We start from the raw sequence: 25816 nt of genomic DNA on the forward strand, positions 1-25816 counted from the left end.
GCAAATCTGTCGACACAGTTGTGGCGGACCGATGCCGCACTTGGAGGAAAGGTGGCGCAGGTGGTGCTGGGATTAGTGGATGCCGCGTGGTGTGGAAGGAACATAACGACATATGTGGCGGTGTGGGTGTAGAGAACAGGTGGGTTAAGGTGTGTATGTGAGTATATATTTTTAAATTTATGCGTTGATGTGTTAGCGTGAGTGAGTGAGTGATAAGTATGTGTGTGTGTACGCACCCCCTCCAATCGCCTCCTTGTCACTATCGGGCTCAGATTGCGTGAGACTCATTTGCCGACGTGACAGCGGCAACTGATTCAGACTTATGTGTGAGCGGTTAATATCGGCAGCAGCTATGATGGAGCACGCTTCGGAGTTGCGACGACACAGCGATACGGTGCGTTGGCGCATGGCCCGACGCTTGGCGGCTAAGCGTTTTTTCGTTATTTTTTTACATTATTTTTTTTTTTCATTTTTATCAAGACACAACATAAACAAAAAAGAAGAAAAAAGCAACAACAAAATCAATTAGTGTTTACCTTTTGTTTTTGTGATTTGCATTTTGCACTGTACAACAACAACGTGTGCGCATGTTTTTAAGTTTCTATTTTTTTTTTTTTTTGATTTAGCCTACAACAAATGACATCTACGTACAGGTTGTACTGACTGTTTAGTTGGCTGATTGGTTGTAGAATGTGTGTGTGTGTGTGGCTGATTTGGCTTTGATTTTGGTGCACCGCTGGACATCATTTAGGATGCCTGCGCACCGTATGCTGGAAGGACATGCCGGTGTTTAGATGTTTAATAAGGTATTTACCTTCGAAATTGAGCTCCTGATTGGTTTCGTCCGAATTCTCACCGACCAGCGTGTGGTCGTCGTCAGCGCCCAGCGGCGTTAGGGTGTCTTTGCTTTCGGTGCTGGCGCCGGTGTCTTGGCGCACGGTGACGTACGGTGTGCGCTTTACAGTCTCACAGGTGGACGGTCGTTGTGACATGGGCAGGTAAATGTCCGAATCGGATTCGGATTGCATGGATATCTTGCGGCCGACATGCTCATTGAGCGCCTCGCGTGACTTGTCCAGCTCGTCGGGCTCTTCAGGTACTGGCACCACTTCGAAGTGTGTGCCTTCGTCGAAAATGTATGCATCAGGACGCACTTCAGTAAGTGAACGATTGAAGCGACGCCGGTTATTGACCTGATTGAGGGGTGGGGAGAGGAAAATTAGAAAAAAAAAAAGAAAAAGGAAGAGCAATCAACAATTTCAATTGCACGGTACTTTTAAAGTTAAGAGCCGCTTTTGACAAGCAGTTACTCACCTGTAAATTTGGTGGTGGCATCGGTGCTTCATTATCCGACATCGAGACCGTTCGTACTCGCTGCAGATCAGTGGCAATATTCATATTGGACGCTTGTAAGTCAACACCATCGAGCATATGCATCGACATGAAACGATGTATGACAGCCAAGTGTGAAAGTATTTGTTCGGAGGATTCTTCCATTTTCCGTAGACGAAATTCGATGCTCTGTTAGAGAAGATAACAGATGTCATGTATATTATAGTAAATAGATAAAATATAAATGGGTGTACATAAATATGTAATTATATTTGATTCTTTATTCGCTCTCGCCCAAATATGATTAGACTGGGAATGAGGCGGAGCTCTGTTGTACACTTGCGGTATATCAAAGAGCGCAAGAGATCCATCGGACTATATACTCTCTAAACTGAGGTGTTTCGGCATCATAATTAATCATAATGCTCTGTTATTTTCAGTGTCCATGTGGTATTCCCGAGAGCTCTGTCGCTTTGAAACCTCACTTAACCTAAGAGTTCTTTCCATTTTTGTTGTGAATGCGTATATGCGCCATATTTTAACAGATTTATACTATATTCCAACGTTTTGAGCTAAATCGTAAACGCTTTAAAAATCCGTACTTGATCCTCGAACGTTCCGTCGCTTCGAACCCCCACCAAAACTAAAATTTCATTCAATTTTTTTTAAACCCTTATAACCGAGTTGTTTTGGCTTCACAATGAACCATTATTTCTACACATCCCCGAGAGCTCTGTCGTTCGAAATCTTAAATCTTGCCTTAAATCCTTATATCCGCCATAGTTTAATAGATGTGCACTATATTAAACCTTACATGAGTTGACGCAGAACAACGATGAGGCCCAGCAACAATGATAAAATCAAAACAAAGGGAATAAGCAAATGCTATTAGTTTTTAACTATTTTTATTTGTGATATTTTAGAAACACGTGAACGGACACAATAGGTGGACGGACTTATTCATTGATAACTTTGTGCAATGTCCTATAAGACAATAAGATGAACAATCCGAACATGATGATGACTTTAACACAGTGTCGCAAGTTCAGAATCGGCGGTTACGTTCGTTGGAACATATTATTAAAACGACCACAGAGTAACTAACACAAAAAGTAAATCATACCGTAATACCTAGGGGTTGTAGAAGAGAAGATCCTTCGTAACTTATAATATTAGCATGAGGTTGGGATTGTGTACCGTCTAAGCATTCAAATAGTCCTCGTAACTCGAGAGGTCCTGAGGATCTGTTGTTATACCCAGAACAGGATATATTAAGTTTGCCCCGATAATCCAAAATGAAGTGTCAGAGGCTCTGTGGTGTATATAAAGAAATTATCAGCGTGACGCGCCGATTCAATTTAGCCTATCTGTTGGTAAGCCCGTCTGTAAATAGGCGACCGAGTCTTACTGTTTTTGAGATATCGATCTGAAATTTGCCACACGTTCCTTTCTCACCAAGAAGTTGCACATGATGCTTGATAAACGTGTTCCTTGGCAAAAAGGTAAGGACGAGTTCGTAGACGGGCGTGATCGGACCACTGCTACGCCCTCAAAACGACATTAACCAAAAACTTACAGACGTGGCGTCGAACGACGAGGCATTGCCCACTTTTAGGCGGAATTACAAATCTCGAGAGCCGCCCAACCGATTTCAATTAAATTTGGTACTATTACGGTGTGAAAATCGGCGACATCGGACTACAGTCACGCCTACTTCCCATAAAACACAACTTTAAATTACTTTTGAAACTTTCACTTTCCAGTACATAAATCAAAAAGCAATTAATATATCAGGATAAAACTTAGCTCGAATAGTGCCTTGAGGTGTGCCACCTTATAAGCAAAAATTGTATAAATTGAACCAAGCCTATTCAAGCCCCCAAGTACCGGAAACATGTGCTCCAGTATCTATTGTTGGCTTATGTCCGAAAATATCGGTCAATATATGGGATACACAATTGAAATTCAGACAGAATCCTTCCATGACAATAGTATCTTTGTTTATCTAAAATGGGTTGATCGGGTCGATACTTCCCTTAGCCCACATATAATGGGATGTCAAAAAAGTTTTGCGGTATTTTTATTGAATTTTTTTTTTTATTGAAATTGAAATGAATTTTTGATGACTTATGCCCAGCTCTTGACCGATGCTACGGCTGCTACTATGCCGGTCTCTTTCGACCAATTCAGCGATTTTATCGCAATTTTCGACGACAGGCCTTCCGGAGCGTGGCGCATCTTCGACCACCTCTACACCAGAACGAAAACGTTGAAACCAACGTTGTGCGGTGGAAATGGAAACTGTATCGGGTCCATAAATTGCATAAATTTTATTGGCGGCTTGAGATGCATTTTTGCCTTTATCGTAGTAGTACTGTAAAATATGCCGTATTTTTTCTTTATTTTGCTCCATGTTTGCGACGCTATAACTCACGAACGATTTAAAAGAAACGACAATCAATCAAACACGTGTTAGCTTTCCAAAAAGGTATAGCATGACCCGATGCGACGAATAAAACTAGAACTACGCGCTTTCAGCGCCAACTAGCGAAAATACCGCAAGACTTTTTTGACAACCTACATATTATATAATATAATGATTTTCGAATTTCTGGGTGACTTGTGTACCGCAAATATCGGCCACTATGTGAGTTGTCTGCATCTTTGGACTCAGAATGAATTAAATCAATTGAAAACCCGCCCTAGACCCCTTATAACTAAAATACTTATGTAACCTAATGTACTTCCTGCCTTTAATCCTTGCAAGTTGCAAGATTATGGAATGTTCGGTTATACCCAAACTTAGCTCTTCCCTACTTATTCGCAAAATGTATGTTATAAAAGACGATGAAATCTGTATAAATTTAAGGTGGTATATTGCGGACGAAAGAAGAAATACCACAGATAATCCAACATAGAGGTAGCAAATGAACATTTTGGCCATATCGAAAGCTCCGAAGCCAAAACAGAGAAGTATTAACTCGTACTAGTTGTCCTCAGCAGCCGAAAATATAGCTGATTGCAACAAATTTTATTAACGGTGCATATTTAATATATTCTTTTGATATAAAATTTTTATTTTTTCCCAGTACCAAAGGGTGTTTATTTGCACTCCTGTGAAACTAAAGCTCATAAAGTATCATAATCTAAATTATAGTACATTTGTATATAGAGTACCTAAAACTTTTTCCTCACCTGTACCGTTGCTGTCTGCACATTCTCCTTCTGGTTAATATCCTCGATTTTTTGCGCCAATATTTCAACACGCTCGGTTGTGTTCTTAACACGTTCATCAGTCGATTGATTCAAGATGATTTCCTGTTCGTGGAAGAAACCCTCCACACACTCCTCTTCGAAGTCATACAAACGCTCCATATCATCCTTTTCCAGGAACAATTTTAGGCCATTGTCACGTTGTACCTCCAATCCTAATGGCGAGTTGACATTATTTACGTGTTGTTGTTGTTATTATTATTATTATTGTTGTTGTATAAACGATTGTGTATTTCGGCGTGCGGCAGCAGGTGTGCAAGAGTTCACATTTCGAAGGTTTCGGTTGGTTGTTTGGACGGTTGATGATAACGTTGCATAGTTGAAGTGTTGTTGTTGTTGAAGAATTGCAGTTGTTGTTGCAGCAACATGTAGTCAAGTTATTCAATGTGCGCAGCGCCATTATTGACGGATTTTGTTGCAGATGACACATATATGCCAGGTTGTTGAAGGTTTCGATCGGTGACATCGAGGGGTTTCGTAATATTTTACGATGTTTCAGCGTGGTAAAGCGCCATTTTGTGGATGACACAACCACAGATGTTGGTAATTGCAGTTGTTTTAAAACAAATACAAGAATATTTCATCAGTTTTTTTGACACAATTCATATTCGAGCGGAAATATATATGAATATAGTTTGGATGAAGAACATTGATACTCATATGCATATGAATGTATGTTTGTTTGTATGTGTCCGTGTGTGTACATGCATTTCATGTGTTCCATGTGATTGAGCAGATGTAGCCAATGGTGTCATCATCATAACAGTCAACGGTGATCAACGTTGTTATGGAGCGCATGTGCAACAACAACAACAAAGGTGTGACAGACAATGATGGACCAACGAGTGGGTGGGTAGTGGTGGTGTGGTGTGGTGAGTAGCAGGTATGTATTTGAATATGGTATCGTGTGCAATTCGGAGTGATGTGGCATGCCACATGACATGGCGCGTGTGGCACAAATGACCATTGTGATATGCAATAACAACAACAACGATTGCAATTTTCCAAAACCATTGGCAATGAAATGGAATTATATGCAATATACATATAAGCATGGATGTACATATGTGTGTGTGTGCATATACGTATATCGTATTTTATTTTAATTGCACATTTATATAAATAGTTATTGTTGTTGTTGTTTTTTTTCAAATTTAATATTTTCATGCGTTGATGTTGTTGATGGGCAATTTTTGTGGTATTTGTTGTTATTTTCATTTTTGTTTTTATGTAATTTTTATTGTTGTTGTTATTTTTTAAAATTAATATTCCATGCGTTGATGTTTTGATGACAAATTTTTGGTTGTTTTTATACATTTTTTTTGTTGTTATTTGTTTTTTTTACAATTGCAATATCGTTTATGCAACACATCCAATGTGGCAAGTAAGTGCAAATGTGCGATGTTTGTGGTGCAGTGCATTTTTATTGTTGTTAACATGTATTGTAGACATTTGTATGCATGTATGTATGTTATATGTGTATGTGTGAATGCGTTTAACAGCCATGTACGACACCGTTAACGGCAGCGCAATAATGGGAAAAAATATATAGAAATATTATTTTAGTTAATTATATTCAAGCGTTAGTATAAAACTCACAGGGAATAAAATTTAATTTTCTCATCCCTCTCTCACCTTTCGCTTTGCGTATACAATACTTGAGCAGCGAGTAGAAATGGCAGAGCGCGATGAAGGGTGGCGGCAGCACGGGCTTCTGTTGGTACTCCATGACGACGGTGAAGCGTTGGAACATCCAAACCTACACACACACGAAACACAACAACATGTATATATGTGCAATAACAACAAAGTAATGCCGATCACAGCGCACAACAGCCATTAGTAGCCAACATTAGTCCAGCAGACGCCCCGGCAGCCATAAAGCGCGCCATGTGGCAAGTAGCAGCATCAGCAGTTGGATTGGTTGTATTGTAGCAGAAAGCATAAAAGAAGAGATAAAAAAATTTGCATACGATTTTCATTAATTTTTAGAACAGTTATGCTACATAAATCTCAGTGGTGTGTTGGGACGCACCTGATGCGAAACCGAGTTCACTTCGTTGAAAATGTTATTGAAGACGGCAATCAGCAGATTAATTAGCAGAATGTTGGCTATCAACAGGTACATTGCCATTATGATCGGTGTCACCCAATGGCCTGTAATGTGAAATATTGAGAGAGGTAATAAGTAAAAGTCGAAAATTTCTAGAAATAAAGGAAATACTAGGAAAATCATTAAAATACATTCCTATTAAAAAATGTATAAATTAAATTGTTTTAATGTGATTTTTTAGTCTACAAATATACCAAATGTTTTTTCATATTTCGTTAGTTTAAATATTCGAAAGTATTCCTCAAAAGAAGTTTTCATAATTCGAATTATTTTTAAAGTAAGCGCCGATTTAATTTCATAACAACTAGATCGACGAAACTACTTTTTTCGATTCGCTCGTCATGACATATTAAATTGCAATCAGTCGATTTAAAAAAAATTTGTTATTACTATAAGCAAAAAATAATATGACTTTGTCCATAATTTTAAATTGCCAACCTAATCAAGGAGTCTTACTATTTTTTGCTCACAGTAGTACGTTATAAAGTCGACATTTATTTTGTGCAGCCGCCATTTTATGAATTATCATGACTGTTAGTTTTTATTGTATTTTGTATGCAATATCTACTCATGTTTGCTTTCGCTTATTAAGGGGGTATTCTACTCTAGAATTTTGAAAAATTCGAATTTTTTTTATATATTTAAAGTTTAGACCCTTAAGAACATATCCTCCAAAGGATTTTTAAAAATTAAAATTATTTTAAGAGCTACAGTTACTTTAGTGACGCAGTACCTAGCCCGGTTCGGCCGTATCGAATTTTTTAAACGCGTTTTTCTCGAAACTACTTTTTTCCACACGGTACCGACATTATCTCAAGTTCTATGCAACCAATTTACTTGAAATTTTGTGTGAACCTTCTTTATATAATCCTTTATCGTTCCTATAAGTATCGTGTCAAAATTTTTATTTTTAATATTTAAAAAAAATTCAGGAATTTCAAAAAAAAAGCGTAAAAAATGATTTTTATTTTCAGGCAGTCGCCATTTTTCAACATAATTTTTGTTCGTGTTCCCTGAGGTAGGGACTATAACAGCATCCTTACTGATTAAGAATTTCTTTTGTTTTTTTTTTCAGACCACCAGGAGAGTCAGGATCAATGTCACCAGGATGCGCCATTTTTTTTTGATTTTTAATATTTTTTTGTAAAATTTTTTTTCAGTATTCTTAAGATATCAATAAAAACACCATAAAAAAATGGGTAGTAAAAATATTAATTGCCTTTTTTTACGACACTTTAAAAATTACCTGAAATTCATGCTTCTAGAGTAGAATAACTTAACTACTAGAGGACCCGTCCACGCTTTACTGTGAGTGACCCATAGATAATACTACTACTACCATCAATATGATTTCTATTAGTTAGATTATAACTATTAGTTAATGAGATATAGCATTTTTATGAAGCAACTTTTGACAGTTTACAAAAAAATGGATCATAAAAGCATTTCGTGTGTTAATAAAGCATTGTTTTTTGGGGGAAAATACTGTTGAATTTGGACTCTGAACCAGAGAAATCAACCGTTGAGAACAGATTTGCTAAGTTAGCAAAACGCGAAATGATCACCTATGATAATGAAGGCAGTGGACGCCCTAAAAAAGCGAAGGCTCTGTGCAAAGTAGGTGCCTCGCAAGTTCAAATCTAACAAAAACAACGAATTGCTGATTCTCAGGAGTGTTTGAATGCTCTTTAATCATAATAAAACCGAATTTTTACATCGATGTGTGACAATAGAAATATTGTCACAACATTGGAGTCCAATCGACCGACATTCAGTGGACTGCACATGATGAACCGGTCTTCAAGCTGGGAAAGGCGAAAAAGTTGGCCATAAAGGTTATGACAACAGTCTTTTGAGATGCACGTGGTATAATATTCATCTACTGATTACTGAGCCAGATATAATCTATTGCACTGTGCATTTGGTTGCAGTTATATTACTATTTACTATTCCAAATATTTAGCAATTGTATTATTTTTAAGGAAGGATCAGTTTGAAATAGGACGCATATACTTCATCGTTTCCGTTTAAATATTCCTCGCCAGAAAGCTCCCTGGCGGCCGGTACCGCCGCAAACGCTACGTCCCGCAATTTTTAAATCTTTAATATCTTCGAAAATATGCATTTAAATCATATGCTGTAAGGGGTCATATAGATCTATATTAAGTCAACAATGTATTTAAGGTATTTAATTGGATAACGATTAATGCTGTATTGGTTAAAATCGCTTAGCCATTATCTATCATAAAAAGTAAGTGACAAAAAAATGTTATTGTGGGATGTCCATAAGAGATAGACATATGTATGTATATGTACTATCGCGAAGTTTTCAATAGACCTTTTCAATGTGTACAATATTAAGTACATTATTTTGATAAATCTCGTAGAGTTCAGCCTGCGTTTGCAACGTAAGCGGAAAAAATTTAATTATATTCGACATCACATTAGAAAACTCAAAATAACAATATTTCTCCACTATTGAATGGATGTTTTTATACATATAAACCTTCCTCTTCAAACACTCTATCTACTAACAAAAAACCACACCAAAATCCGGTGCGTAGTTTTAAAGATTTAAGCATACAAATATTATTACTTATATAATACTATGTATTGATGTAGTGAGAAGCTCAAGATAATCGTGTTACGGTGTCTGCTTTACGTAAGAATGGAAAATGGCCCTATGAACTTCTCAACAAACTGAATATCTTGAGAATGTTATTTACCAGACAGACAGATATTTACTTCTCTGGTCTCAGTCGTGAGGTTCGAACCAATTGAGCCAGAAAAGAATATATCAACCAGAGACACGTCAATATTTATTCGAGTCATCTCCACATGATGGCGCCATTGCTACCATTGTTGAACTGCGCATCTTCTGACCATGCGCTTAAAACAAATTACGCTTAACAGATGAAAACGGCTTCTTTTTTCATTATTTTTCACTGTTCAATAAGTTTTTGATAAGCAAAAAGACAAAATCTATGGAAAAAATTTAGAAGATGCAAAACATATTACATCATGGGTTCAAATGGCCATTTTCACCTCTTAACTTCTATGAACAAGGTACCACGGTGCGACTTTTTCAAAACTGGGATAAAACCTTAGCAGCAGTATTAAGCAGAACTATTTTCGATGGAAAGCATTGGATATTTCAGGAAGATTCTGCTTCCGCACACAAAGATCAAACCAGCAGTGGCGTAAAAGCAATATTCCTGGTGTCACAGCTGCATATAATTGGCCGACTGGACGTCCTGATTTGAATCCATTAGACTACAGTTTATAGTCAGAGTTAGAGATCTTCGCCTGTCGAATACTCCACAGAAAATTTTAGAGTCCCAAAAATCTTTGAATTGAGCAGCGTCGTCAAAACCAATAGAAAATGTGTGCACTGTTACTGAACAATGACCGAATCGTTTGCGGGCTTGAGGTATAAAAACAAAAGGTGACCATTTGGATAAAAGCTTTGTAGATCGCTGATTTAATGTAGACATTGTTAAACAAAATTTTTATAAATTGTTTTCTGTAATGAGTGAATAAATAATTCGCCAGAATGAACGTTGTACGAGTAGCCACATTCTAATTACAAGTGTTCACAAATTTTGTATTATGCCACTTGAAGTTTCCGGCCCACCGTAGTAAACAGACATTTTTTATTAAAAAGTGATACAATGGTTAAAGCGACCCTCTAACTTGTCGATACCATTCATGTAGTATAATTTGTCCTTTGGCCTCCGTTTTGGCAATCACCTCTTCTTTCAACGAACATACGCGAGTATTTTTTCGAGATCTGAGAACAGAAAATAGTCGCTGAGGCTAGATCTGGAGAATAAGTTGGATGCGGTAGAAATTCAAAGTCTAATTCATGCATTTTTGCCATCGTTTTCACTGACTGCTGACAGACTAGCAGCATTGTCTTGGAGAAACAGGATCTTCTTTTTCGTCAAATGCGGCCGTTTTTCAGCCAACTTTTACGCTTTTACATGCTTTGGAGCGGGTTCATCGTGTGCAGACCATTTGGATGACTATCGATGGGACTTCTAAGTGAAATGAGGGACCATGCTTACCATGGATTTTTCACAATAACAAAATTGTATAACTCACAAACTAAGGATCCGACAGCTGTCAAATTTATACACTCGCCTTTTAAAAGGTTATGGGTAACTAATGTCAATTGAACTGCTATATATCAGAGGCGGATCCAGAAAAAGTTTCAGAAAACACATCATAAATCGTAGACGTTAAAAATAAAAAAAAAAAATAATCTTCCGAGAACTTCTTCTGCAGTGACTTCAATGCCATGAAGCAAGATAGCCTGAAGAATGTTCGTCCTTTCCACGTATTCATGCGACGAAATGCTAAAAAAAAGAGCGTTCAGAACTTGCATTAGTCACAGGTCGGTAACTTGTTGTCTTTTGACTTTGGCTTCTGCCTCCAATGGCACTGCCAGTCAATTCACCTTTGAGCTTCAACGGTCGCTCGACGTTGTCATTATCCCAAAGGCCTTTGAATCTATCTATCAAACAATCAGATTTTTCGTGTTTGAATAAATGGATCGTAAATGTTCCTCAGGTTCCCCCATTTCCACCCTCTGGAACCGCCACAGCACATATAAAATAAATAATAGTTCCTGCAAGTTCGAAACTCAACCATGAACCGCTTGTTACATTTATTATTAGCAGAAACGTTGTACTCGTATTGTACTATTCATATGACTAGATCCACATAAAATTGGGAAAGTTCTTAAAAATGTTGTTCAAGCTTTTATTCTAGTAAAAATATTTACTGATTCTAAAAAAGCAAAATCTAGTTTAGAGCCACAAAAGTCGGCAATCGAAAGATGAAGACACCCTGCGGATCAAAAAAGGATTGTTCAAAATTAATGTGTAAAACCTCAAGGTATATGTATGAGAAGCTAGACGGCGCTAACATAACATAATTTCTTCCTTTTTTGTTGTTCTCTATTACCGCATTTGGATATATTAAAGCTGAAAAATTCCTTCAACTGTGCTATCCTTCTCTAATATGTATCTATTAGTTTCAAAACAGAGACTAAACGAATAATTTAACACACAGGATTAAAGTTGAAATTATCCAAATCATAACAGTTAATTTCCAACGGACCAATAAATATTTTATGAATTTCTCAATAAACTTACCAGTGGGACAAGGCTTCTGATGCGGCTCCTCACCGCATGGTGGATCAATATCATCGGCGAACACTTCACCATACAACATGAAGTACGGCTGATAATAAACCTGTGAATGGATGAGAAAAAGACGAGAAGAAAATAAATTAGTATTCTAAATGCAAAGTGACACGACATCACATAACGATTATGGCCGATGAGCCAGAGTCGAGAGCAACAGTAGAGTAGATAGACAGTTACACAAATGCATGGTTGCAGCACAACAAGAAGAAGACAACATAAACGGCCTTAGCCGCCGTTCGGGTAAGGTGGCGAAGGAAGATAGAGAGCGGAGGGAGTAGGCAGTCGGTAGCAAAGATTCACACATAGCGGGCACGTAGAGAGCAGATACAGTTTATTTTTACAAATCTACAATCATATAATAACTCATCCAAATAGTTAGTTATGCATTTACAGTTATTTATACATATCTACATTTACACATATAAACTATTAAAATGAAAAAGTAAGCACAATTGTAAAACAGTCGCGATTTATTATTACGATGTCGATTAAAGTATTCGTTTTTTGTCTTTCAAATAGTAGCCAATCGTAACTGCCGTTAGGCGCATCGTTGCAGCAAACATTAGTTTAATAACATTTACATATTTACAGTTATAGTGGTATGCAGAGTAAATTAAGGAGCAAAGCAACAGCACTAATGAAATCAAAATGAAGAAATGCTGAGAGCAGTTGCTCAAATCAATCAACCGTCCAAGTCCATTAATTTGTTTTCTCGCTGGCAAGGATATTGTATAACATTCTGCGAAGAGCAATGGGTCTAAGTGTTACAATTCTCTTATATAATATATTTTTTTTTCGTTTGCTGCCTGAATTGCCTTGAAAGCGGCGTCAAATGAGGTGTAATGATGGATTAGCAAATAAATGAGCTTTTATTGGCTACAGTACAGTTATTTGGACCATTAAATTATTTACGGATTTCGGTCTTAGGATAAACTACCCAAAATTACTAAAAAATGCATTTAAACTAGATAATGTAATTATTATTGCAGTATGAACACAACTCTAAAAGCTACATTACTGATCGGTAAGCAAAAAGCTCAAAAAGTTCTTCGAAAGCTGTGGTAAATATAAATTGAAGAGCCACATTCAAAATACCGTTTTCCAAATACTTCTTTCAGAATTTTAACAATATTTTCATTTATAAACCACGTTTTGCTCTAAGTAGTGGTTTATTCCTAAACCAGATACAGAATGCTTCTTGATAACTATCCCTGATTTAGCTAACTTATGGAATACTGAGTTAAGAATATTTAAAAAGAATACTGTTTGCACAATTTGAAAGTGGTGATTTTAACTTGGAAGTAGAGCTTCCTCCAAGACAACCAAAATAAGTTTGAAGGTAATGAACATTGTTGTCAAACGCAAGAAGAGTACGCAGAATTGTTGGTAGTCACTCGAACACTCGCTTCGAATTGGGCGGGATCACTAATGGAGAACGCTGCCGACAAAAACTGATCAAATTCAAGCCAGCGATTGCCGAAAAACGTCCGGAATTTACGACTAGACAGAAGGCTTACAGTTTTCGTCATGACAACGCTTGGCTTCAATACTGAAAGATGGGTTATATTTTTGCATGAACAAGATTTTAAAAATTCCCTTAACTAACTATTCAATTTCTCTGATAACAACAATGCGTCCACCAAGCGGGAAGGTGCAGAAAAGCTTAAGCATCTACTAAGGCTGTTCCATTTGATCTCCATATGCTAATTAGTACCAAAAGGCTGTTAATGTTTGTTTACGAAGTTAAAAGTTTGTCTGAGTTATTTTCAAAAAGGGAATTCTCTTCTAATTTTGAGTTTCCGACGGAATCGTCGAATATCTGAGTGGTCGCCCCAGACATTCAGTCAAGGTTGTGAAACCATTGAGAACTTGACTCATTCGAGTTGTCCATCCACCTCTATTAATCACGAAAGCATCGAATAAGTTAAAGAAGCTGTAGTTGAAAAGCGTCGTGTTGGAATCAGAGAGTTAGCAGAGGATTTGTGTTTGGGTATTTAACGATAGACCCCTACTAAAAGTCCTGAATGCGTCATCACATTCTATCATGATTCTGATTGACCTTTCGACAAACTATGAAAACAGAGTCACCGTTCAGTCACCATATTTACCAGTTTTGCCTCTTTCTGACTTTTTTCGCTTTTCGAAACTGGAAAACGTGCTGTGAGCACTGCGCCAAGAGTTCATCGAGGTCATTAAAAGCCACAGACTGAAGCCCACCCCAGTCGGGGCTTATAACAAGTGTATGGGAAAGATGATGTCTCAAAAGAAGCCTATTTCTGAGGTAATAATAAAGATTTGTATAAAATTAATTGTTGAAAATGTTTTTTTTTCCAGTCTGTGTAATTTAATCAGATGGCTGCCTTATTATAAAAAAGTTAAGAGCAAAAATGTGCATGATATATTCTATTTTCGACATATGCGTGTTGTGTGGTTCTCAAAAAGCAAGAACAGCATATAAACTGTCGCTGAAATGCGGAGATGCTACAAGATATGGAAGAGATCAAGGAAAATAAAAAAAAGAGCGCCATTCTAGAAAGTAAACTTTTACTCAAATGTGCCCATCGATCTTCAGATCGGATGAATTAATTTTACGACATACTTTGCATATGCCCAAAAGTTGTTAGATTTCTAGTCGCCGCCAAAGCATTCTGGTACAAAAAGTTTGGATCGCTTCTTATTGGTAATGAAATCCAATTGTGTTAAGTTTATTCACGAGTAATGTGTTAAATTAAAATGAAAATTGTGCGTAGTTTTCTACTGTGCCTGCTCTTGTCATCTATTGTTATAAAGTCCGTACCATAGAGAAGCAAGAAATCTAAATCCGTTTTGTAAAATATACAAAATATAGCTATGAATATCATATAGTATATCAATAAAAACTTATATAATATAGTCCATGAGCACCTTTAAATATTGCTTTCATAAAGACAAAGTACTAAACAACTGCATTAACATAATTCATGCAAAAATCACGAACCGACTAACGCCAACAAATGAAAACATTCAACAGAAGGAACGGAGAGTAGAACAAAAAAGAAACAGAAAACAAAATAGAGCGGCAGGAAAATCAAACAACTTGTAGCGCTGACAGTAAGAGCGTCAAAGAACAGTTAACAAGGAATATTTATGAACTTTTGCTTACTGAAAAGCGTCGACGCAGTAAAAGGAAACAAAAAAAATTAAAAAAGTGAAAAATTACATTGCGAAAATATGAAAAATTACAAAAGAAAAATCCGGAAAATGTGCACATAAAGAAAAATGAAGAAAAGAGAACTGATTCGCGCTTAGCAAGTAGATGAGTAAAGAGGAAACGGGGATGTGGGTGACAAAAATTATGACCGCAAAATGTAAATTTTATTGAAACAGTGGCAACAAGTGAAGCGACTGCTGAATAATAAAGACAATAAAACGAAATCAGAGATACGAAAACGTTCAGACTACACTCTAGATGGATAACTAAACATGCAGACACTCCGTTAAATGATGAAAGCTGCGGCCGAAAGCTTGAACGGCGCGTGGATGAAAGCACATTTCTACAACAAAAGCAAAATTCATGGAAATTTCTAACCAAAACAGCGTAAATGGACAGATTAATTTGTTGTTGGTGAGAAGGTGGTTGTGTACCTGTGTTTGTGTAGTTGTTGAAATATGTTATGTAGAAGGTGGTAGAGTAGGCGGTAGTGTAAGCAAGTGGCAAATAAAAGCTAGCAAGACATTAAATTATACATAAATATACATAGAAATTCATAATAGAGTACACACATATATATTTACGAGTGAGATTGCAACCCATAAAGAGCTAGTTGAGAGAGGATTTCAAGAGTATTTACGTTATTTTCATATAGTCGGCTAGGCGATTGCATGCAAAAGCTTTATAGTTATTTATTATTACCTTTTTTCAAATATGTTTTAAAAAAATTTTAAGATTCAATACGTTTTTACATTATAAGGTCACATAAAGGGCGGATCATCTTTTATGGAGGCAAAGAACTTAAAAACAAATTGACTAAACGGTCCACTTCTTCAGAAGAACCCATTATTGTATTGAGCATTGAAACAATATGAGATAGTCGACCGAAATTTATATTGGTACATTTTATTAGCCCTCGAATTGAAGAGAAAAGTCTCACCAGCTACTGTTTAAGCCATCGAATCCAACTATTTAGCATTCGCACAAAAAAAAAAAAAAACGAAAATACCCTGAAACCTTACCGTGTTGACCGTGTTTTTGTAGTAAAATTTCTTGGCACTTAAATTTGTTTCTCATCCTTTTTCTGTTTTTCTATTTTTATGTTTTTAATGGTGTTCTTATTCAAAGGGCCTCACCAAAAGTGGCCTCTCTAAGGTTTTTCACAGTTGTTAAGGGGTTAACATGGGATTACGGACTTTAAAAAATTTAGTTTTTTTATTGACTTATTAAATCCCAAAATACCTGTAGAATATTGTCCTCAATAACCAAGTTGATCCGTGCAATAGTTTCGGAGATACAGCTTTGAGAACTTGTGCGCTCGAGGCTAGCTACGCTAAGTGCGCCGTCTTTAAAGGCGTTTTTCTCAAAACTGCGTTTTTGAAGTCGGTTGGAAAGATTACTCGAGAACTACTCAGCCAATCTTCATGAAATTTTACACAGGTCTTTGTATTGAGATACATTTCTTAAGGACTTGGACGAAGGTTTTTTTTTCGATAACGACTATTTGAAAAAGATGGCGGGAAATTTTAATTTTTTTCTAAAAATGTTTGCCAAAATCCAATCTTCAGTTTTTTTTCCTTCGTCCAAGTTCTGAGTTAAGGTTTTAACTAAAGCACGTATTAAAAAATTCTAATAAAATATTTAATTTTTTATATACATAGGAAAACAATTTGTTGAAAAAAGGCTGTTTTTTTACCCGAGGTAACCCGTGTAACCCCTTAATTAAAAAAGCTAATAATGATGTATTCGGAAATATTTATAAATCACTATTACGAAAAACTAGGGAAGTGTGATGTCCCACAAGACCACCTTACAATGAAAATCGTTATAATTTAGTGCAGGCTTCGTGTACTTCGTAATGGAATGTATCTACATAAACTAGTCCCTCAGTTTTTGAGTTATCAAACACGTCCTTTTCTCCCCAAGAAGCTGCGCATTTGTCGGAATCGTCGTTAACGGACTACTATTGATTGAAATCGAGTCCGTGTCTGGGAAATTTTGTTTGACGAGGCATCTTCACGAAATTTGCATGAATTATTGACCACAGCTTTTGTGTGTTCAGATTGTTGTTCGAATCGAAAGAATTGTTTAGATCGGATGACTATAACATATAGCCGTAATACCCTTCCGATCAAAATAAAATTCGTGTATGGAACCTTTTGTATTTGTGGCGAGTATCATAGTTTCAGTGCAACCGAATCCAACGTGATATTTGAAACCACATTGTATCAGGTTGCGTCGAGATATCCATTTACAAGAAAGGAACGAAATCTAGGTTCTAATCGAAGCGACTATACTAGACAGTATTTTGTTAGCAGGATCACTTTCTTGGTTAATCCCAGGATAGATTAGGTTTTAGGTCGATCCTAACACGAATCATACTTGGACAGCTTAGAACGCCGGTGCGTCCTAAATAATATACCGCAATTTCCTTACAAATGTACAAATGCACATCGTCGAGGGATATGTAGATGTGGAGAGGTCACTGGAGAAGAGGCTGAAAGTGAGCTTTTTTGCGGATGGTTCGAAATTAGGCGGAAAGACTGGAGGGGAAGTTTTCTGTAAGGAACTCTCCGTCATTCTAAACTTTGAGCTCCCGGACGACTGTAATGTTTCTTAGAGCCGTTTGGGCCGACAAATGCAAAGCCGACAAGCTCTTGCCACATTGCTCATTGCTCATATTGGAAATGGACAAAATGCGTTCTAGAACTGGATCAATAGACCCACATGCGCTTAGCAGGCGCAATCCTTTCACCTTGAGTAGAAAGCAAGAAATCAGTTAGACTACTTGTCCTTAGCAATCGTAGGGGTCCGAATTCATGCGGTAAGACTAAAAATCTTCTGTAATGCAAAGTATACAAAAATGTATAAGAAGAAACGAAATGGTGTTTCAGGAAGTTGAGACATCTGTTGGGAGAGGCCATTGGGTTTTTAAGCTCTATAAACTCTATAAGTTCAGGCGCTCTATATAAACATAGTACACACAAAGGTCTAAACATATCTACATACATACATATGTAAATACCGTTAAGCACAACATAAAATACCACGCAAGGCATAAATAATCGAAAATAGGGGACAGTGAAAGAAAACAAAGGAGAAAACCGCTAATTCACATACACATCAAAAAGACATTGGCGTTCCGCTAATAGACAATAGACGATCATTACATAATGATTACACAACTAAGTATGATTATAATTATTGCTTAAACTTGTGTTTAGCTTGCATATGGACACATGTACATATGTATTTAGCAAACCAGCGATCTATGGTATGTAGGGAATATTATCTGTGTACGTTTGTCAAATTGCCGCTCAGGGTGTTCAGAATGTCGGATTTGGGCAAATTCGCCGCCGATTGTGGTATAGCTGACGATGTGGTGGTTGTTGTTGTAGTTGTAGATGTGGTTGTGCTTGTTGTTGTAGCCGATGAAGCACGATGGAGGCCGCCCTGTCCATAGCCCGGTATGCGAGCATTATGCGAACGACTATTATGACCCAGGGCGCCCAGGAAGCCGGGCGCAATAATCGAGCCGGCGATCAACTGGCGTGCGTGAGCGTGTGAGAGCGGTGAAGGTGTAAACATGAGAGATGTATGGGTGGAAGAGTGAGAGTAGGCATGTGCGTATGTATGTGAGGCGTGTGAAGACATTAGGGCGGTGCAAAATTATGGCGTTTAAGAGTTTCAAAATAAAACAGAAAATATGTGCAATGTTTTTTACATGTATGTGTGTTCGTGTGCGCATGAGCGTTAGTTGTGTTTTTTTATATTTTTTTTTTGTGTTTTTTTAGATTTCGTTTGTTGTTGGCAATATTCGCAAAAGACAAGAAGAATTAGAAGCAGAAACGATGGAAAGAGAAAATACAAGATCAATATGCGCTGCTCGCTTTATTCAGCTTTTAAATTTATGTATCTATATGTATAAATAGCATGTGACATACATATACGACTTTATGTACATGGTTGCTTGTTAGTCTGCAAATTATTAGCATTATTTTCAATATATATATTTACTTATGTATGTACTCCATTATTTATAACTATATATAACGGTTTTCATAAATAAATTCTATATATAAATTTTCTACAAACACTTTATTATAAAAAACAAATTGCTATTGAAAATGTGAAAAAATATTACAAAACACAATTCAGAGTTTGAGAAGTTTGTTTATAACGTGTCAAAAAGCTTAGTTTGTGTTTCAACTCAGATTCATACTCATACATTTAAGGGCACACAATTCATCAAAACAACGGTATTAAATTCCAGGAGCTCATACGGCAAGGCTTTCGTGATTTATTACCAATTGCCCATTTATATTCACACCTGCGCAACTGTAAAAGCTCATAGAAAGCCTTTGCCTAAGCTTTCATCATCATTAGGTTAGTCTCCTCTATATATTGGAAGATAAAGTGTTCAAAGAGGCAATCGTCTCAACATAAGCTGCTTCAAACTAATATATTTTCAATTACTTTATTTTACTTAAGTTCCAATGCAAATATCTACGCGTTAGAAGGACCTTTAAAGCATCAAGAAACAACGACGGCAAATGTCGAAGGTCCGATTCTAAATACTTCAATTTAGTAACAAATATATGGAGGACGAAGTGAAAGAAAACAAATTTCGGCAATGCTGCAAAAACACTCGAAACAACTGAGGCAAAACATATCATATTTTCGACATATATATCTCGACCCTCTGACACAAACTTGATCTTTTGGGCAAGATTTCTTCAATAGGTTTCTTCTTATCTTCATAATAGAAAAATCGGTCGAAAATTGACAACCACATGACTAAAAATACCACGGCTCTTTCTTTCCCACTCTATCTTCGGGAATTCAATCAATCAAACGTCAGATGAAATTGAAAGATAGTAAAAAATATGGTTTAAGTATAATACTCATTTTAAGTCCTAGTTTAAATAAGGAAGAAATGTAGTCTTGCTTTGTTCCCATGTTAAATATCCCCGATATACGTAAGTCGTAGCATAATGGGATCATTTCAAGTTCTAAAGAATTGCTAAGAGGTAAAAGCTTCAAAAAATTAAGGAGAAGCCCAATTTGAGGGTTGGGAAGTGTATAAGTTGTTAAGATTTGGGTTAATGTAAAATGATTTTATTATGTTTCTTAGCTCAAAAACTCCACCAACTTATCTAACTGAAATTGGAGCATTATTTGGCTTTGTGTTTCACTGCCGGTTCAATTAAAAAAAATAAATTGGTTGGATCATTTGGGTTAGATTAGGTTAGATGGCTGATTTTAAAAGAAATCCGGGGGCTTACTGCTATATACATTCTCTTGGGAAGTCAGTTAAAAAACTTCTACAGTTGGATTTTAACTCACTCTCGATAATTCCAACTTTCCCAGCGCATTGAATCTAAGTATCTGCTTAGGTGCATTATTTTAGTTTTAGCTCTTTCACTTCGTTGGTCTAAGCTATTTATGGGCATATAAAAGTGTGAGATGAAGTCCGAGGTATTTTCGTCTTGATCTGTTAAAGCTGGGACATTCGAGAAGAATGTGTTGATATGATTCAATTCAGTTTTTCCAAGCAGCTTAGACAACTGGAAGTGGATAAAACTTTCATTCTTGAACGAATCGCGATTGGACATCGTCCAGTTCAAACTCCTTCAACTATTGTAAGGTGAACTTTGCTGAGGACGAAGACCTAACCAGACCTTTTGCGATTTATGTATCTTGAGCTAGAGGGACCTTGCGACTATATAGTTGCAAGAACCTGTTCGGACCAGATTTATACCAGCTTTACCATCGTGAATAATTCATATGGCAAATTGCTGTCAAAATGAAAATAAAAAGATTTTTTCTATCGATTTTAAAGATAGAAAATTAATATAGTATAATTCTTTAATTAAGTTTTCTTTCAATTCGTTAGTGATCACTGAATATTTATTATAGATTTACTTGTTCTGTGTGACGAAAATCAATAATATAAGAATGCGATATGTTTCTACAGCAAAAGTGCATTGCTCGATTATACAATTTTACAATGCTTTATTGCTAAACACATAGAAATTTATTAGGAATATTCATAGCTCAGCTTGCCTTATAGCTGAAGGCGAAGGCACTAAAATTTCGCTATAAGAATTATGACATTTTTGGTATTAAAATTTTTGCCACCACTTACTATAACTCTGGATAACTATGGGAATAATATAGCTTCCAACACTGTTAGTAATACGTATACAGTTAATCATTTGATACGTCCGTTAGTACACTGATGCTTGCGTTAACTCGGACTTATACTCTTATGAATTCGATTAATTGAACTTGACAGCTGTTGAGCGAGATTTCAAGATTTTATAATCTCATCAATATCACTAAACATTTTATGATTAAACGCAGCGACACTGTCTGTAATAAGCATTAAAAGTGTCTTTCAAATTCTTCAAAATTGATGGCGGTGAGAACGTAACCGTGAATGGTGACCGTTGTGGCGCCATAATAAACGACTATTTGATACCTGAAATTGAAGTTCGTAATCTCAGCGACATTTGGTATCAATAAGGCGGCTGCACTTCTCACACATCACATTAATCAATCGATTTATTGGAGAATATTTCGGTGAGCAAATAATATCATGTTTGTTGCCTGTCGATTGGCAACCAAGATCGTGTGATATCACATCATTAGACTTTTTCTTGTGGGGATATATAAAATCTTAAGTCTATGTGGTCAATCCCGTCTCTATTCAGGCCTTGGAGCGTGTTAATCGCCAGTAATCGCCAGTTATCAGTCGAAATGCTCAAACGAGTCATCGAAAATTGGACTAAACGGATGGATCATCTGAGTCGAGCCGCGGCCAACATTTGAAGAAGATAATCTTCAAAAAATAATTGCAAAAGAATGTTCCTTCGAATGTTAATAAAAATTTCCTATTAGATGTGAAGTTTATGTGATTTTTCTTTAAGAAGTAGGGAGCCTCGAAATGGATCAACCCTTAGCTGACATTTTAACTTCCAACCTTATTAATTTCATTTATGGGGTTTCTGCTTTCACTTTCTCTTAAATTCCTTCAGCAACTGCTGCATTCCTTAACTGTTCATATGTATATACGTAGCTTTTCGCTTCCAAATTGAAAACTTAAGTATGCATTTCAGCACCCAAACAAGCACACCCACGCATAGTACCACAAATTCACAGTTATTTGTATATATGTATGTATATGTATATGTGTGTACATATGTTAATAGCGTTCCACACATTTTCGCCATTTCGCTATGTTTGTAACGGAAAGTTGAAAATTGTATGAGAAATAAACACAAATTCCCACAAAAACCAACCGACAAAGCAACGAACGAATGAAAAATAACAACAAAGTAACCGAAAACTATGTAGAGCACTAAGTAAATGGGGGGAAAAAACGAACCGAAAAATGCTAGTATGTTTTATGAGATTCGGTGGCAGCTACTTACCTCTTTAATTAAACCCCAAGTTGGCTCATTGCCCGGATGCCGTATGGCCTGACGACTGACGCCGAAACTCATTAGCACCACAGCCAAGAGCACCACAAAATAAATCATGTTTTTAACCATTTTGCCCATCATAGTGACCAGCGGACCTGAAAGAAGAATGAAATGTGAGTAAAGTGGTGAAACGAAAATATTTTTTATGATTTTCCGACGAAAATTTGCAAAATAAAAATTGAAGTATGAAAAGTATACAAAGTGCATGGTAGGGTAATACCTTAAGTGCTTTTATAAGACTCAAGCCAAATTACAAAAGAAGGAAATTACGTAATGAGCTCACTTAAGCGTTCCTGTAAAATATAGCTCAGAACTAAAATCTTTAATTTTTGGCCTTGTGATCTCTGCAGTTTTTTTTTTTGGAATAATATATCAGAGAAACAGTAACTGCAGGTGAGGGCTGACTGAAATAACAATAATTCTCAAAATCATGAAAAATTTCTCATAGATACGTGCATCACTCAAATGCCACATTATCCTCAGAAAACATATATACAAGGTGCGTTCCAAAGAAAACAGGACTTTTTGAATCTAGCGCCCCCTGGTGGCGCCATCTATATGTCGATTGGTGCGTTAGAATCTGCTATCTTTATCGATTGTCCAGTGAGAATTTCATGACATTTCATTGATTGGAAGTGAAGTTATTGCGTTTTAAGTGTCAGTATGTTTGTGTGGAAATGAGCTTCGAACAAAGAGCCAACATTAAATTTTGTTTTAAAATTGGTAAAACTTTTACCGACACATTTCAATTGATGAAACAGGTTTATGGCGATGATTGCCTATCCCGTGGCAGAATGCGCGGGTGGTTTCAACGTTTCCAAAGTGGTCGTGAGGACATAAATGGCGATCAACATATGGGCCAATCAAAATCCGTGATTACCGGAAATTCCATCAAAACTGTGCGTGAATTCATCCAAAATCAGCCGAAATCATCATTGAAATGCAAATGGAATTGAACATCTCCAAAACATCAATTTATCGCATTTCGACCAAACATTTGGGCTTACGAAAGGTGTGTGCACGGTTTGTTCCGCACAAATTGACTGACGACCTAAAATAGCTTAGATCGATCGACGCTTGTGACCAATTATTTGACCAAAAATCACATTTTAAACATTAACCACTCCCCGTATTCACCTGATATGACACCGTGCGACATCTTCCTTTTCAGAACAATGCATTTGCCCATGAAAGAAAAGCGTTATGCAGACGTAGAGGCCATTCAAAAGGCTTGCACCGACATACTGGCAGCCATACCGGCCAATGAGCTAAAACACTCGTTCGACATGCTTTTGGATCGTGCAAAAAGCTGTATTGAAGCAGAAGAAGTCTATTTTGAATAAAATAAATTTTGCCGAAAAAACCATTTTAACTACTTTATGACGTTTTCTAAAACTTCTTACTGGTAAACTGCTATTCCATTTTTAAACCCTTTTTTATGAAAGATGTAACACTTATGGGAGATTTCTCACCAACCCATTACAGTGGCTGGAAACTGACCATATTTCACTCTCAATATAACATTTTTTGCATGTTTGGAAATTTTTTCGGTTTTCTTCCTAACAACTACCTCAACAGTGAAAACTGTTATATCTACAATGATCATACTTTCATTGTCCGTGTGTCACTGAAGAAGCCGCCTACATCTCTTGAACCTAAATTTCTTCCAGCGCGTTGTCAGAAGATGACCACTTGACCACAGATAGGCTTTCATGTTCGGTTCACCTCGAAAAAGTTTTGACATTGTTCGGTCTAAGATTAAAGTCCATCGTCAACAAACTGATTGGACATAATCAGTGGGGCTTTAGGCCTGGAATACCAACAATAGACCAAATTTTCACCATTCGCCAAACTAATACGGCTATGTAAGCTGACATTGAGTAATACCAACAGCTCCGCCAGAATAGGGAAGGACAAACAGTTGTCGCTCTAGTCATAACGAGAACGTCAGTCTCGAAACCCAACGCTGAATAACTTTTGCCATCAGGTGCAACTTCGGACTGTGTAGGTACTTGGGAAGTAAAATCATCTGTCGACGAACAAAGACCAAACTCAACAAGCTCCTCATCATTCCCGTCTGCTATATGGTGTATAGGCATTGACCACGACAACATCTGATGAGTTACCGTTACAGGTTTTCGAAGAAAGGTTTCTGCGGAAGATTTATGGTCCTTTGTGCATTGAAAACGGCGAATATCGCAGTCGATGGAACGATGTAAGAGATATACGGTGACAGTGTCCTAGTTCAGTGAATCAAGAGACAGCAGCTGAGCTCGCTAGATCCTGTTGTCCTAATGGAAGAGGACACTCCACCTGGTTGCACTTGGTATCTCGAATTGGCGCCAAGCAGAGAAAAGGAAGAACGACTGGCACTATAAACGCGTAAATGATATTTACGCCAATAAAGAAAAAGAAGTGTATTCATATTATAACACAAACTTCACAAGCAGTTACAGTAGAAGCTACAGTATATGGCGTAAAATTAAGAAAGTTTTTGATGGAGTCTTCCTTATAAATTTACTAGCCGTTTGTTTACCGAAAACTCTTTCAGGTTTTTGAAACCTCACATGTTGAAGTAAAAATTAGCAGAGATCTCAGTGATCAGTACATCAGTCGCCAACCGTATAATTTAAAATTTAGCTCTCAAATCTTGCCGAAGTTGAATACAGGCTATAGACTATAGATAATATTCTTAGAAGAAAATCAAGCAGTATTTACTAATATTATTACTAATCCACATGATTAGCTTAAGGGAATTCCGATCAAATCCAGAAAAAGACACATTTTAATGAGACGTGGAAACATTTTTTCTTATACTTTCTTCGAATATGCCATATTCAACTTCGCCTTAATGCAAATAGGAATCCAAAGATACCTTTCTGGACATTTCCTAACCTAGAAATTTTCATTTTGATTCTTAAATAGTGTCTACGAAGTCAATTTCCTGAAAGAATTGTAATGCATAATTCATCATTGCTCATTAGCTAAAATATTGGGCCTTAAAGAGCACTTTCAGAGCTCTACAGAAAATAATGATGTTCATAAAAAATTCATGCAGTAGCTGAACCCTTTACGGTACTTAGCATAATGACGAAAATAATGAGGTCGAAGCGTAAAAAGGGTAGCTCGCATTTACATACATACAATCGAGTTTAATGAGATTCAAGGGCTGAAAGTTTAAAATATGAAGGAAGAGCTTACGGCAGTA

At 36.7% G+C, this 25816-nt stretch overlaps 1 protein-coding gene across 8 annotated transcripts in view; it reads right to left on the minus strand.

Annotated features, from left to right (window-relative positions):
* Positions 1-25816, minus strand: part of LOC120773133 (transient receptor potential cation channel trpm) — a 292034-nt gene that overhangs the window by 10168 nt on the left and 256050 nt on the right. For 7 of the 8 annotated variants that reach the window (XM_040102134.1, XM_040102135.1, XM_040102132.1 and 4 more), the window contains 8 exons: positions 22558-22703; positions 11878-11977; positions 6641-6762; positions 6241-6364; positions 4528-4760; positions 1315-1521; positions 815-1193; positions 237-425 (listed from right to left, as the gene is read on the minus strand). In XM_040102134.1, coding sequence (XP_039958068.1) covers positions 237-425; positions 815-1193; positions 1315-1521; positions 4528-4760; positions 6241-6364; positions 6641-6762; positions 11878-11977; positions 22558-22703 — 1500 coding nt within the window. Of the gene's footprint in view, positions 1-236; positions 426-814; positions 1194-1314; positions 1522-4527; positions 4761-6240; positions 6365-6640; positions 6763-11877; positions 11978-18421; positions 18668-22557; positions 22704-25816 lie in introns of all 8 variants that reach the window. The other variant, XM_040102136.1, reaches the window with a different exon arrangement.

Source organism: Bactrocera tryoni, chromosome 3, assembly GCF_016617805.1.
Source record: "Bactrocera tryoni isolate S06 chromosome 3, CSIRO_BtryS06_freeze2, whole genome shotgun sequence".
In the NCBI taxonomy this organism is placed as follows: domain Eukaryota; kingdom Metazoa; phylum Arthropoda; class Insecta; order Diptera; family Tephritidae; genus Bactrocera; species Bactrocera tryoni.